We start from the raw sequence: 14,271 nt of genomic DNA, 5'->3' as shown, positions 1-14,271 counted from the left end.
TGTTGTATGTTTCTTATCGCTCGTGTGCGCAACGATGGCACGAGAAGCATGCAAGAAAAGAGTAGACGATGTAGACAAGGAAGAGAAGGATGAAGAGAAAATGGAGCGCGCAGGAAGAATGAGCGATGACAAAAAGGAGTAGGGCCCGATATGGGCGAGAGCCCGTCGTCACTCGAACCGTAAGGAACGCTCCTTATTTATTATTTAATTATAGATTTATTGCCTGGTCGCGCGCGAAGCGATCGGTGAATGCCGTGACGTGCACGGGAACACCTGATGTGGATCTGCCAGTGTAACGGTGGACTTGGAGAGACGAGGCATGTCCGCGATCCAATTTGTCTCCAGGGCATAACATTCGTTCGCGCGTGCACGTGGCAAAGTATTTCGTGCATGAAACTTTTATAAACGACACGACAGTCCGATCTACGGCGCATAAATCAGAGCCGCACAGATGTATCGATCGACTGTAAAAAGCATGGCTAGTAGTGTACTACTCGCGTGCGATAATGTATAAACTTCGTTACATCATTGTGTTCTCGATAAAAGTAAGGAATTTTTTAAACATGTTTTTTTTTAAATTTCTCGTATAGTTAATATTTATAATTAATATTTTTATATTTCAATGTTTGATTATGCATTGAGTACTTTTTTCTTTTCTAAATATATGATTATTATTCAATAAACTTTTATTTTTTAAATGAGAAATTAATCGGTTAATATATTTATTAGATATTTTTTATTGTTGCTAACAGAAAAAGCAACGCAAAGTCATTCAGATTTATATTAAGAAATAAGCAACAAAAAAAACATATTTTTTAGATTAGATTTGAAAGCAGTACACACAGTTTAGTTCATTAAATTTAAATCCTCCAATTGCTTCTGTTTTGATAGACGAACGTTTTTCATGTTTGTCGATCAGGATTCTGATACGCAAAGCCGGCCGCTGACAAGATACGTATGGCATCGCGTTTGAGAGAAAGCAGAGACAAAATTGCATAATGATAAGGAGAGGCAAGGACGCAAACAGATGAGAGAGCACGTATTCTCTTGTAGAGAATACAGGCGAATACGCGAGACCGAGAAGCGGTAACCGGAATACGATGAAGAAACGCTCGAGAGAGAGACGAAAAAGTCGGCTGAGAGACGCGCGTTGGCATTTCTTAGTTTGCAACAGTTAGTTGTTTCTTGTTCGCGATGTTGACGACACGTTTTAGTGCCCATAGATGGGAGAGCGGTCCCTCAGTCAAGCCTCGATCAACGCAAAAATCTTGCATTGATTGATCGGGCCCCGACAACGGGGGAGAGGGGGTAAGGGTGCGCTGTAGTATAAATCCCGGAAAAAGGAAAAACGGAAAGGGCAGAAGAAAGGACGAAGGGTAATTTCATAGCGGCGACGAAGTGGGGACGACGGCAAAAGAACAAGGGATAGAGAGATGACCGCGGCTTGTTGACGTTACTCGTGGCGTATATGGAGCGAAAAACTGTAGGGCCGGGGACCTGCGTATAGCGCCTTGCGGCTTTTTAATATGTTCGTAATACGAGGACGTTTTTCGGGGGTCTGCTGGTCGGTCGGACCACCTTCAAACTACTTCGCTTCTTCTGCTCTCTTTCTCGCGCGCACATTCGTGCGCTTCTTCGAGACGGAAGCTGGACCTTTTTTGCCACGCTTGGGCCAGTGACGTAAAATATGTCTGTGTTGCGGGCGGGCTTCAAAAGTCCCTGAACTTTTTAGCGGTCTTAAGAGACCGGGTGTCCATATGGAATGTCAATGGCCCGTCATCATCGCTGTGAATGGGGTTATTACGTACCCTATCCCTCCTCTACGCCAACAAATACGCATTTGCTGATATTGATTCAAGAGTCTATCCAGTCGTGATATCTGAATGTGATTTGTAAATATTCATTCATATGCGTACCTTATTTCACGCATTGATTATTTTATCGAAAATGAAGTGGTTAATATTTAGTATAAACACTCGGCGCATTAATTACTAAGTAATCAAATGTATGGAAAAACAAATTATTAAATCTACTTTGTTGATGGTTGAAATTAATACAAATGGGCACGTTTAAACAATCAATAAATTATTTTAATAATTGAAATCCTATAGATTATTTTTGCTACTCACCATTGGAATAGAGTAGATGTAGACTGTATTGGATACCGTTGTTCGTTTTTTGGCCTTCGGACTCCTGTAAAAAGAGACACACAGTACATGTAAATAATACAAATTATTAATTGTCTGTATTTTTAAATTATGTATCTACAAATTTTTTTCGGCTGAGAGACGCGCGTTGGCATTTCTTAGTTTGCAACAGTTAGTTGTTTCTTGTTCGCGATGTTGACGACACGTTTTAGTGCCCATAGATGGGAGAGTGGTCCCTCAGTCAAGCCTCGATCAACGCAAAAATCTTGCATTGATTGATCGGGCCCCGACAACGGGGGAGAGGGGGTAAGGGTGCGCTGTAGTATAAATCCCGGAAAAAGGAAAAACGGAAAGGGCAGAAGAAAGGACGAAGGGTAATTTCATAGCGGCGACGAAGTGGGGACGACGGCAAAAGAACAAGGGATAGAGAGATGACCGCGGCTTGTTGACGTTACTCGTGGCGTATATGGAGCGAAAACTGTAGGGCCGGGGACCTGCGTATAGCGCCTTGCGGCTTTTTAATATGTTCGTAATACGAGGACGTTTTTCGGGGGTCTGCTGGTCGGTCGGACCACCTTCAAACTACTTCGCTTCTTCTGCTCTCTTTCTCGCGCGCACATTCGTGCGCTTCTTCGAGACGGAAGCTGGACCTTTTTTGCCACGCTTGGGCCAGTGACGTAAAATATGTCTGTGTTGCGGGCGGGCTTCAAAAGTCCCTGAACTTTTTAGCGGTCTTAAGAGACCGGGTGTCCATATGGAATGTCAATGGCCCGTCATCATCGCTGTGAATGGGGTTATTACGTACCCTATCCCTCCTCTACGCCAACAAATACGCATTTGCTGATATTGATTCAAGAGTCTATCCAGTCGTGATATCTGAATGTGATTTGTAAATATTCATTCATATGCGTACCTTATTTCACGCATTGATTATTTTATCGAAAATGAAGTGGTTAATATTTAGTATAAACACTCGGCGCATTAATTACTAAGTAATCAAATGTATGGAAAAACAAATTATTAAATCTACTTTGTTGATGGTTGAAATTAATACAAATGGGCACGTTTAAACAATCAATAAATTATTTTAATAATTGAAATCCTATAGATTATTTTTGCTACTCACCATTGGAATAGAGTAGATGTAGACTGTATTGGATACCGTTGTTCGTTTTTTGGCCTTCGGACTCCTGTAAAAAGAGACACACAGTACATGTAAATAATACAAATTATTAATTGTCTGTATTTTTAAATTATGTATCTACAAATTTTTTCTAACATACAAAGCTTACAATGGTTATCGGTCTCGCGTTCTTCGCGCTCTGCTCTATTTTAATTAAGTGCATCGTGACGCAACGCCTGTGTGTGCCCAGCCTGCTCCACCTCACGCTAATTATTAATTTCTTGATGCGCCGGTAAGAGCCATGCCATTACGTATGGCGTGCGATGCATAATTATCATCCTGCCCCGTTGACGAGTCATGCGTGCATCGTGCCATATGCCGCGACCGCGGTAATGCATTTTCAACTACCAACCCCCGGAACATCATGGTCGCTGGTACACCCACGACTGTGCCCCTCTCCCTTCCCCCTCCTCTCCATGCCGCAACCACGACTTTTAGTCGTGCATACGACCTTTCGCCTCGAGGATAAACGTTGGCAGCTCGATCGATTCTACGTCAAATTAACGTAATTACGCATAAAGATGTGTAGTAAAACTTCGTCTCGCTGTGTTATTATATTGTCCACGCAGACGCGATGTTATACAATGATCTAGAATATTCTTCTAATAGATCGCGTTAACTTTTTATAAATTTTGTATAATTTTTGTGAGATGAATTAATTAATATGGCATACCGATTGTATTCGACAAATGTTATGGCAGAAGAAAGATTTTTAATTTGATATTGTACTCAAATATATTAAGGAAATAATATCTAATCACGGATAGTAAAACTATATCGATAATAAATATATGTACATTTATAAACTTATATATACATACATGTGTAATAATCTTTCAAATGCAATAAAATTTATATAAAATGTGTGTATAAAAAAAAAGGAAAAAATTGTAAATTTTTCTTTCATCGTATTTTAGGTTTGTCATGGACAATCTCATACTTTCTACCTCTCTTATATTTTTAACTTGACTGTATCGGTTACTCCATTTCGATGAGTTCCGCAGGAGATATCAAGATTATAGCTTATCAGCTTAAGCTCGAGAATAGTCGACGCGAGTAAGAACACCGCATAAATCCATCGCAAGATTTCTCGACGAATGAACGAGAAGTGATCATTTTTGTAACGAAATATTCCCCGCACCACTCATATCCGCGTCCGCTTCATCGGATAATCGGCCCTACTTCGACCGATCGGCGTCTGACCGGCGACGTCTTTCTTCCCTTTTTTCCGTCGCGCGCACGGCACAGTCCGAGCGCACGCATTAAGCTCTTTCCTGTCATCGGCGTTCGTCGCGACCATTAATCTCTAAATTCGTCCGGCGTACACGACGGACGTTAATCAGATATACACGCGGATAGGTCGAGCTACTCTCTCTCTCTCTCTCTCTCTCTTCGTCTGCTGACTACTTTTTAATTAAACACGAGCAAAAAGTGGATGGAACGGGAAAATGCTAGGTATTTATCTAGAACCATTTTTTCATTGGTGCGTACGAGCATCGTAGCTGTTGTTTGTCGAGTAGCGAGATCTCAATTCGCATGCTTGTATATTGCCGTCCGTGACAAGCTATCGTCGTTTTACGACAAAAATTACTTACGCAAAAATTTCATACGATTTCAGTCAATTGTGATGTACATTTGCATTTTAATTCTTATAGCAAATAAAAATAAAATATGTTTTTAAAATTTGTATGAGTTAATTCTAGAGTGCTATCAATAATTATTAATATCTTTAGCATAATTTTAAACATGTGTGATAATTTTGTTTGTGCTTTAGTATATTGACCATAGTTACTGTAATCTTTTTTCATTGTTAAAAAGAAATCGCGTTAAAATGTGCACGGTAACTCTTGACGGAAATATTTCTACGCTATAACTGTAGTAAAACATACAATTCCGATTAAGACCGGCAATGGGCCGAAGATGTGTGATTCGAGGTACGAACTCGGCACAGGGTTGATGCATGTCCGCGGTGCATGACCCTAATTAATAGGGAGGCCACGCGATGCAACTGTCCCGACAACATAAATTATGCACGTATTATAAGGTCAGAATGGGAGAGGAGAGAGGAATGAGCGAGAACGTTATAGATTTATGGAAAGATGAAGTGACAGATGCTGAAAAGAACAATGCCAAGAATAAAAGAAATATTCGATTAATATCTGTTTCATGTCAACTTTTGCGAATCTGGTATTGGAATAATATAAGTTAAATTCAAAGTTTACGTTATATTATAGAAAAATAATTTCAGGCTAAGTGATGTATCATTAAATCGGCTGCAAGAAACTTTCTGAGCCAGAAATATTAGGAGTCACATTAATATACATAGAATTTAATTTTCTAATTATTTTATCATATTACATATAATATTAAAAAGACATTAATTATTTCGCCTTTTTATGTACGTTAGATTGATGGAGCCCAACTCGATTTGTCCAATTTTCCGAATCGAAAATCGCGCTCTGTTACATTCTTAAATCCACATCCAAGAACGCGATCTATACGCCTCTCTGTCGAATTAGCCGACGATTTATGGCGGATAGATTTATTAGGGGGTGTACCTCGTTACCCCAGGGTACAGAGGAATAGAAAGAGAAAGACACAGAGGAAGACACGAGAGAGAGATAGAGGGACTTCCGACAGAGCATCGTCGTTATACGTACGGGACTTGCCAGAATTCCAGAGGTTACGGCCGGGATTACGTTTCGATAATTTATACGCGCGTGGACCTTGGCTCGTCCTCGTGTTGTGCATGTGGATTTCCGTCGGTTGTTCGGTATATACGATGGTGCACTATACTACATCGCTACGTATTGCATTTAACGTTAGATCCGATCGATCGATGTACGATGTAATACCATAAAGCGCGTGATGTATGCTGGTTGTTTTGCGCGTACATACCGGAGATGTGTATACTTGTGCAAATCCGCGCGTCTCTCGCTCGTTTGTCCGCGCGATCTCTCAACGTAACGATTTCTCTTGCGCAAGAATGGATGCTGCGTCGCCCGGCGGCAGTTAACTTCTCCTTAAACAGCTATACTAATTGACCAATAGAAAGTGGAGCTCTAACGATGACTGAACGCTGACAATCGCGTCCCGTTTGAGAGCATTCTTTCGGGGTTGCGATCGTTCCCCGCGATAACTCTAGCGAGCGGAACTTGGATTCACAGCTGTTTGACGGTTTTCATTGTGATAGATTATCGCGTTATTCACTGCCGATTCGGGAAGTATATAATTATTCAGCAGCTGTCATTTAATTTCCATATATATAGAGTCACAATTTATGTGTTTTAATTATTGTCTAAAATCTGTGCAATTTATACATAATCTGATACAATCATAATTGTATTATAATTTATAAGATTAATATATAATAAACAGAAAATAATTATTTCAAATGCGATCTCTATAATAACATTGTTTCCGAGCTGCCGTTATGACTGACTTGTGATATCTAGGACAGCGAAAAATTGAGCGTAAAAAATAGCTTCGTCACATTTCACAGCCACGACGTGAAAGGTCTTAAAGGTATACGAGCAAAATGCCCTTTCGTATATATATATACATATAACCGTATCGTGTCATAAAATATATAAGCGTATGATAGAAAAAAATTCATTGTATATCGCTATATAATTAGCTGGCGACTGTATCGTCGGCAATTACGGTAATTTCTCGTAAAGGCCGATATTTCTGGCGCGCGCGGGTGCGCTTGGTTAACAAACGCTTCACAAAGCGTAATCTCCGATCGAAGGTACGACGAGAGAGCGGTGAGGGAAGGCGCTCGAAGGGCGCTCTTTATTATTCGTAGGTCATTCGCGCTTCGCGTGACCATCCCCGGGGCGATCCTGCATCGCGTCCATTCCTCACGCGGCCGATGGATTTTCGCCTGTCCGGCTAATTGCCGGAAAAGAGACGCCGGTATGGATTCTACGGACTATCGATACGCGTATACGCGTAGGCGTTGCTGTTTAATATTTGACGCCGGCACCGATGGAAACGGCAATTATCGAGATAAGCGCGCGCTCGCACGATATTCCCCGGCGTCATAAAGGGCCTCCTCTCTCCTTTTTTCCATCCGGCCTCCCGGGAGAGCGGCGGTTAGGGCGAAGCATTGAAATTCCGAACTTATCACTCGCTATCGTCGCTCTATCGTCATTTCCACCGGTATTCACAAACTCTTTCACCGCCATCGACGCGCTTTTCTGAAAAAAAAGTCTCGATGCGATCGCGGTCACCAAGTTTTTTAAGTAACATGCGGATCATTTTTTTTTTGCGCTATTCACTAAGATCTAGGACAGTGACTCGCGGTTATCAGCTGATGAAATTCGCGGATCGAATTCGGTGGAACTTTTAAGACCGTGCGAAGAATGTAATAGCAGAAATCATTACCTGATCTTTCTCGACGAAGCCCATGAACGACGTCCTCTCGATCTCGATCGGTTGGCCGTGTCGATCGTAGAGAGCGATTACAAAATGGAAAAAATTGCTCTTCCTCAGATTACTCGGCGGTTGTTTCTCGAAATGCGCTCGGCCCACGCCAACTCTGTTCAATCAATCAGATACGACACATTTTAGAATGTCATATATTAAAAATATCTTTCTTTTGCATTAAAATATAAATATTTGGCAAAAAACACATTATTATAATAATTTAAAAAATAAAAGAATTTTTAAATTTAATGGAATTAATTGTATTGTGTAATTTATAACAGATTTTGTTTTTTTATATATACATGCAAATATGATTCACACTATCTGTTGATTTAGTGAATCTCTTTTACACGAATAAATTTATACGTATGATGTAAAGATAATACTAATTTTTATTTCATCAAGCGCGCAAATAATCTTTAATATTTGGCAGCCTTTAAAGTCAAGTGAAACGTTATGCTCTTTATCGTGGAATCGAAGAGATGCATCAGTCTTTGGGCGCAATAAGAATGTCCAAACCGGCAGAGAGGAAAGACAAACGAGGTCGACTGTGGGGAAGCGCGCAGGTGGCCTCAACGCCTTAAAATCCCATTAAGGTCTCATGTGCCGAGATTAGGCCGCCGGACTCCATGCCATCTTTGAGTAATGGCACGGAAAGTCCCCTTTTCAAGTACGTTGCGCTTTGCATAGTTCACGTGTGAATATCAAATTCGATGTTGATAGATCTTGAACATCTTTATCATCATTTTATCGTTATTCTTTCATATACTCTTTGATGGTAATAATTAAAACCTGAGATATAGAATAATTATTATATTGCCTAAATTTATTACAAGTCTCTGAGCAGTTCTTTCTGTTTCATTCTATCAATTTCTTTTCAATAACGGAATGTAGAATTTGTCAAACTTTTTACCGATCGCAACGATGAATCGTTGTCAATTCATAGTAAATATGATTGCGGATTTAAAGGATTTTTTGACTTTTCCGTAAAACGTATATTGTACTCGGCGGTTAAAAATCACCGCCGAGAAATCGCATTATCGGCGCTAGTCTGTGTGTGTGTGTGTGTGTGTGTGTGTGTGATCGTGCCGTCGCGAAACGATAAAACCATCGCACGACTGCAGAGAGCCGCGCGCACGGCCATCAGGGCGGACCCTCGGAGCGGAAAACTGAATCGACTGGACCGAAAATGAATAGCGGCAGTTTTGCAGCACATTTGCGAAATAAATGATGGTATCGGCGGTGCGTTTGTCACGCCAGGTGGTGGGACGCCGAGCCGCCGGCAGGTTGGGGGAGGAAATGCGGAGGACGGCGGCAAGAGGGGGTTCGGTTGCAACGCGGGGCTTTTCGGGTACGAGCGGCGGGTGGATCACGGCAGGGGTGGACGCGTTGGTTAGAGGAAGGGGAGTGATGTACTGCCCGTGTCGATAATTATCGGTGGCTGATTAACCGGTCGCCGGTTCGCGCCCCATAACTCTCGACGTCCGATTATTTTGCCCCGTTTGCCATGCACCAATTCCTATATAACGTGTAGGCACGTTCCGCCGTACCGTTATATTATCGCCGGCACCGATGCACCACCACTCCTTTTCGGCCGACTATCGAGGATTGCGGAAAACCGCGCATACGCGTGCAGTTTGTATCGCTAATATGACAATAATGCGTATGCGGTTATCGGTGCGTGTGCAAACTTACACGTAAATTAGAGTTTGGAGAGGAATAAATTTTCAAATTTAAATCACACTTTGATATTGATTTAAAAAATGTCACGTTATCTTCAAATTATTTAAAAATTTTAAATTTTATAAGTATATGTATTTTAAAATATGAGTCGGGATGTTTTGTAAAATAATAATATATGTAAATTGAAGATTGTAGTATAATGTGTCCTAATGAAATTCTTTATATTTTATTAATCTTCAAGAAAAGCAGATAAATTCGAGGAATATGATATGTAAATTTAGAAAAGGAAACAAGAAATGCAAATTCGTAGTTTGTTAATTATGTCATAATTTTAAATATATATCATAGCAAACAAGTTTATATATATTTTTCACGATATTCGTCTCTTAAACGGCTGTTTTTTGCACTGTTTCTCATACTGAGACTGTCACAGAACGCTCAAACGTTTATGAGTTACGTTGCACAATTATACGAGGGTAACGCGCGCTTCACGCGCTTATACCAGCGCGCGTGTTGCTCGTTCTACCGACCGACACCGAGGTGATAATTACGGGCTCCATTCACGTTTACTGTATTTGTGCGTGCAATTTGCCACCCGCGCACTTTCGGCTCGCAGATAACGCTCTGATGCTCGTTCCGGCACCTGCGAATCATTTGATCCCCCGCCGCTATTCCACCACGATGATCATTCTTTTAACTGTAACGTCGTGCGATTCGATTTGTAGATTGAGGACGATTTTTTAAAACGCGACATATATTCAAATACGCAAATAAAAAGATATAAAATCCGCTGGAAGACATAATTCGTTCTTCGAATTTCAATGCAATTTCTTGATCGCGAGAAGAGCTGCGCGAATTTATTACACGAGTAGGTATCGCAAGATTATACGAACACCGGCGAATAAAAGCGGCACATACTCGCGGTTTACGAACCGTGCGGATGTGAAGTTATGAGAAGAATTGCGCTTTATATCACGTTAGGAAATTACGACGGAGCTTTTTCACCCCTCCGTGAAATCTGTGGAATCATCCACGTACCAACCAGATAACGACGTAATCGACATTTAAGCGATGACAAGGCGTAATCTACGATGCATTCGAAGTAATGGCGGATTGTCGGATAAACGATCGATATTGCTTATATTTTATACACGAAATTGCGACCTATGCTATTTGTGCGCCGTACATTATGAATGAAATATGCGGATAATACGAACCCACCGATATGGTTACGAATTCACGGATAAAGCAATCGTAGAGAATTACAATAAATCCGCGGGTAATACGCACCGTCGGGCGTTAGTTATTGCGAGTTACCCGAAGCACACTCTGTTTACGCTCGCACCCAACGCGATTCATAATGCGCACGGAGATAATGAGCAATTTGTAATATATCCGAATGTAATTTGCTATGAGCATGCGTTACCGCGAGCGTTGTTCAATTTAGCATGTTTCATCGTACCTCTTCTGCACATAAAAATCTATTACTTATTAATAGACACACGAAGCGTAGGTATATATATTTTACAAATATTTGGCATGAGAATTTTCGCGGTGTAATAAATAATTTTCATATATATTTTAATTAAGTTAAAATAATTATATATTAAAGCATACACATTAATCGGGTAGGATATAAATTAATAATACTTAGATTTATAATTATCTTTAAATTATAAAATATGAAATTTAATTAATGATATGTTATAAATATAAAAGCTATTTATTTTTTATTATAAATAAGCATTCGTACTATGATACTTTACGATACGTACATATGTACTACGATATGTCTTTTTCCAGATTTGTCAGACGACTAACCGTTTCGAAGATTGATTGCAATTTTTCTCCTGCTCGTTTTTTTTTTTTTTTTTTTTTTTTCTTCTTTATCTCTGATTCATATGCGAAGCCATCGTTTTTTCGTTGCGCGACAGACCCTTCCGTCGAGTGCGATAGTTTATTGCTTCATTAGGTGGATAACTTTTTTAGGAGTTTTTAAAAAGCGTCAGAGTTTATACGCCTCTGTTTCGCGAGAGTTTTAAAACAATTTCGCAAACCTTTGTTCACACTCTCTCTCTCTCTCTCTCTCTCTCTCTCTAGTTGATCTCGATGTAACGCAGTTGTGTGGTACAACCGTTCTTCGTAGCAGGAAACGAAACTTTCTAGCTTGAGTTTCCGTGAAGGCGAAAGTTGACGCTTAACATTTTGCGACTCTTAAACTTTTGTAAGACAATTTATCTAGATTGCCGCAACATTGATTTAATTAAGTTTAATAAAAAGAAAATTTATGCTTTAAAATTTTGATGTAAATCGTTATGTATTTCTCAATCATTTGAGTCATTTACTATATTCATTATTTCAACATGATACAATGATTTTCAAATTTTATAATTTAATTATGTAAATTATAAATAATCCATTTTATAAGTTCTTTAAGATGGTTAAATTTATAAATTATATACATACAAATATAACTAATTGAAAAGTATAATTATATAATTTGCATTGAAAATTTTTAAGTAATCTTTGTGTATCTTTATGTATTTTTATTTTTCGTTAGAGTCTTGTAATATCTCTAAAGCGCAAGCAGCTTTAATAAAATTATTCGCGCTTTAGTTTCGCGAGTGTGGGACGAAATAGTTGCCTTTCCTTTCGAAGAGGCTCCGATAGCCTGCAGGAAGAACGATTGGATAAACGAGGGGGAAAGTACGGTGAAAGTCCGGGATGAAGCGATGAGCAAAAGGCGCTAAAATTCTCAATTACATTAACTCGATTCCGGTCGGTCCTCGTGTCACGGTACTTGGAGGAAGGGATTAGTTAGAGAACCGCTATTGGATTAGCGAATCCGCCGGCTCACCCGGTTTACCTTGTCGAGTAGTCGTAGATATTTGTGCCATCGTCGTTTGCACGTCGTACAAATCCTTTAAGCGAGACTGCAATAAAGCACGCTTTATCGTTCGCCAAACGCAGGAACGTGTGCATCGCGATTTGAAACGATACGCTCGTGAAAATAAAGGGACTATCTGTTTTCATAGCACGGAACAGTAGCTATGCTGTCAATTTTCAGCGTTATCATCTATGGAACGATGTGATAATGGCAAAGAAAAAGATAAAATTATATAAATTCACCGTATCCTACGATGAGACAAAAAGAGGAAAATTACATTTTACTGACTTTTTGAAAAGTAATAAAAGTGAGCTTTATATTACTGTGAAAAAATCATGTCTCTTTAAATCACTTTTTTATTTGTTTCTTTGATAAATTTATTATTTGTATATATGTATAAAATTGTTTTTTGATTGTGTATTTATGGTAAATGTATTTATGTATCTGAAATTGTCGCAATTTTAGTGAATATTGAGTTTTAAGGACTGCGTAGGGATATAGCTCGCCGTGCGATCCGACGGCAAATGTCATAACAGGAATACGAATATATTTGCACAATTTATATTAAAGATGAATATATTTCTATATTTTATGTTATCATACGCTGTGATTAATTATTACAATAAGTTAAAATTTTTGAGCAAAACAATTTTAATGTCATACAATATGTACTTTGTTTTCTCCAGACAAGCAAATGACGAAGTAATATAATATATATAATATGTCTTTAAATATAGTTTATATACTGTTTTAAAATATAAATATCACACTTTACAAATTGATAGTAACAAAAATTTACCGCGTGATGGCAATTTCGCTCCTTGTTAAAGTTAGTAGAAACGATATTGTGCGTAAAGCCTTTTTCTTTTTTTAAATTGCTGTTAATTGCAAAAAATTAATTATGTAATACTGTTATGTCACACGCATATATTCAGATTATATAATTTATTAAAGAAGGGCCAAATTACTCATTCATATCACGCAAAAAACCTTACAATAAGACAGTTATTGACATATCCTCGATGAAATCGATCGTTGTAATAAAATCGAATGAAGGGAATAATTAATACAAAATATTATTTCAACAATAAACATTAATTTCTTCCTAATAATATACCTCCGCCAATAAATACATCTAATTTCACACATATCTCGATTACTCTTTGTCAAATATAAGAATTACATTTTTATGTACTTACGTTCCGTTGTCGGCGAGCGCGGGCTGCGGCCAAGCACGTGGTACAGGTTCCTCCTTCAATATTTGCCTCATATCTTGAGGCGCGAAAACCAACGGCGCTCGTGGATGATGATGAGGCGGCGGGGGCGGTGGGGCCACACTCGCACCGTACAGCTTGCGTCCCCAGTGACCCTCGAGCTCGACGGGACTTCCGCCTCCCGTGGTGGCCCCTGTACCACCCCCGGCGCCGAGTCCGAGCCATGCCGACCCCCCAGCACCCACGATCGTGGAGCTGGGCAGGAGACTGCTCCACTCGTCGGACCGCGTGGTGAGGCCGTAGGGATTCTCTTGGGGCAACAGGCTTCCTCCTTCGCGTTGCCACTCTTTGCAGAAACCTTCGTCGCCCCCTCGTTCACCACCCCTTCGCACTTCCGCGAGAGACTCCACTGGTTGTCTCTCCGTCAGAGCGTATACGTTCGGTGCCACGTTTCTTTAAATGCTTGCATGAATCGTTATCACTTGAACGCCAGCGACCGGTAGCCCGTGGCGGTGCATGAATGTCCGCTTACCACTGACGGTGTCGCGTCGTTCCGGGTTGCATCGTCAAAGCGAGCGCACCGACCCGCGTGTCAATGCACATGCGTCCGAAACGTGCGTGCCACGAGTTCGAAATACAAGCGCGCACTAAAGGGTTGCGTCTCACAATGCACTGTTCTCACTAGATGACAGTTCTCATTCGCTCGCGCAGAGTCGTGTCCTTTTT

The 14,271-nt window shown here is 40.1% G+C and overlaps 1 protein-coding gene across 1 annotated transcript in view; it reads right to left on the bottom strand.

Annotated features, from left to right (window-relative positions):
- Positions 1–13,693, bottom strand: part of LOC115240570 (transcription factor collier) — a 75,832-nt gene extending 62,139 nt beyond the window's left edge. The window contains exons 1-3 of the mRNA XM_029815800.1: positions 13,531–13,693; positions 7,720–7,873; positions 3,274–3,337 (exon numbers count right to left, since the gene is read on the bottom strand). Coding sequence (XP_029671660.1) covers positions 3,274–3,337; positions 7,720–7,873; positions 13,531–13,601 — 289 coding nt within the window. The 5' untranslated portion in view covers positions 13,602–13,693. The remainder of the gene's footprint in view (positions 1–3,273; positions 3,338–7,719; positions 7,874–13,530) is intronic.
- Between the last annotated feature and the right edge of the window lie 578 nt (positions 13,694–14,271).

This window comes from Formica exsecta, unplaced genomic scaffold (assembly GCF_003651465.1).
Source record: "Formica exsecta isolate Colony F162 unplaced genomic scaffold, ASM365146v1 scaffold442, whole genome shotgun sequence".
NCBI classification, from domain to species: Eukaryota; Metazoa; Arthropoda; class Insecta; order Hymenoptera; family Formicidae; genus Formica; species Formica exsecta.
The sequence above is the reverse complement of the archived record's forward strand: the minus strand, read 5'-3'. Positions and strand labels throughout refer to the sequence as shown.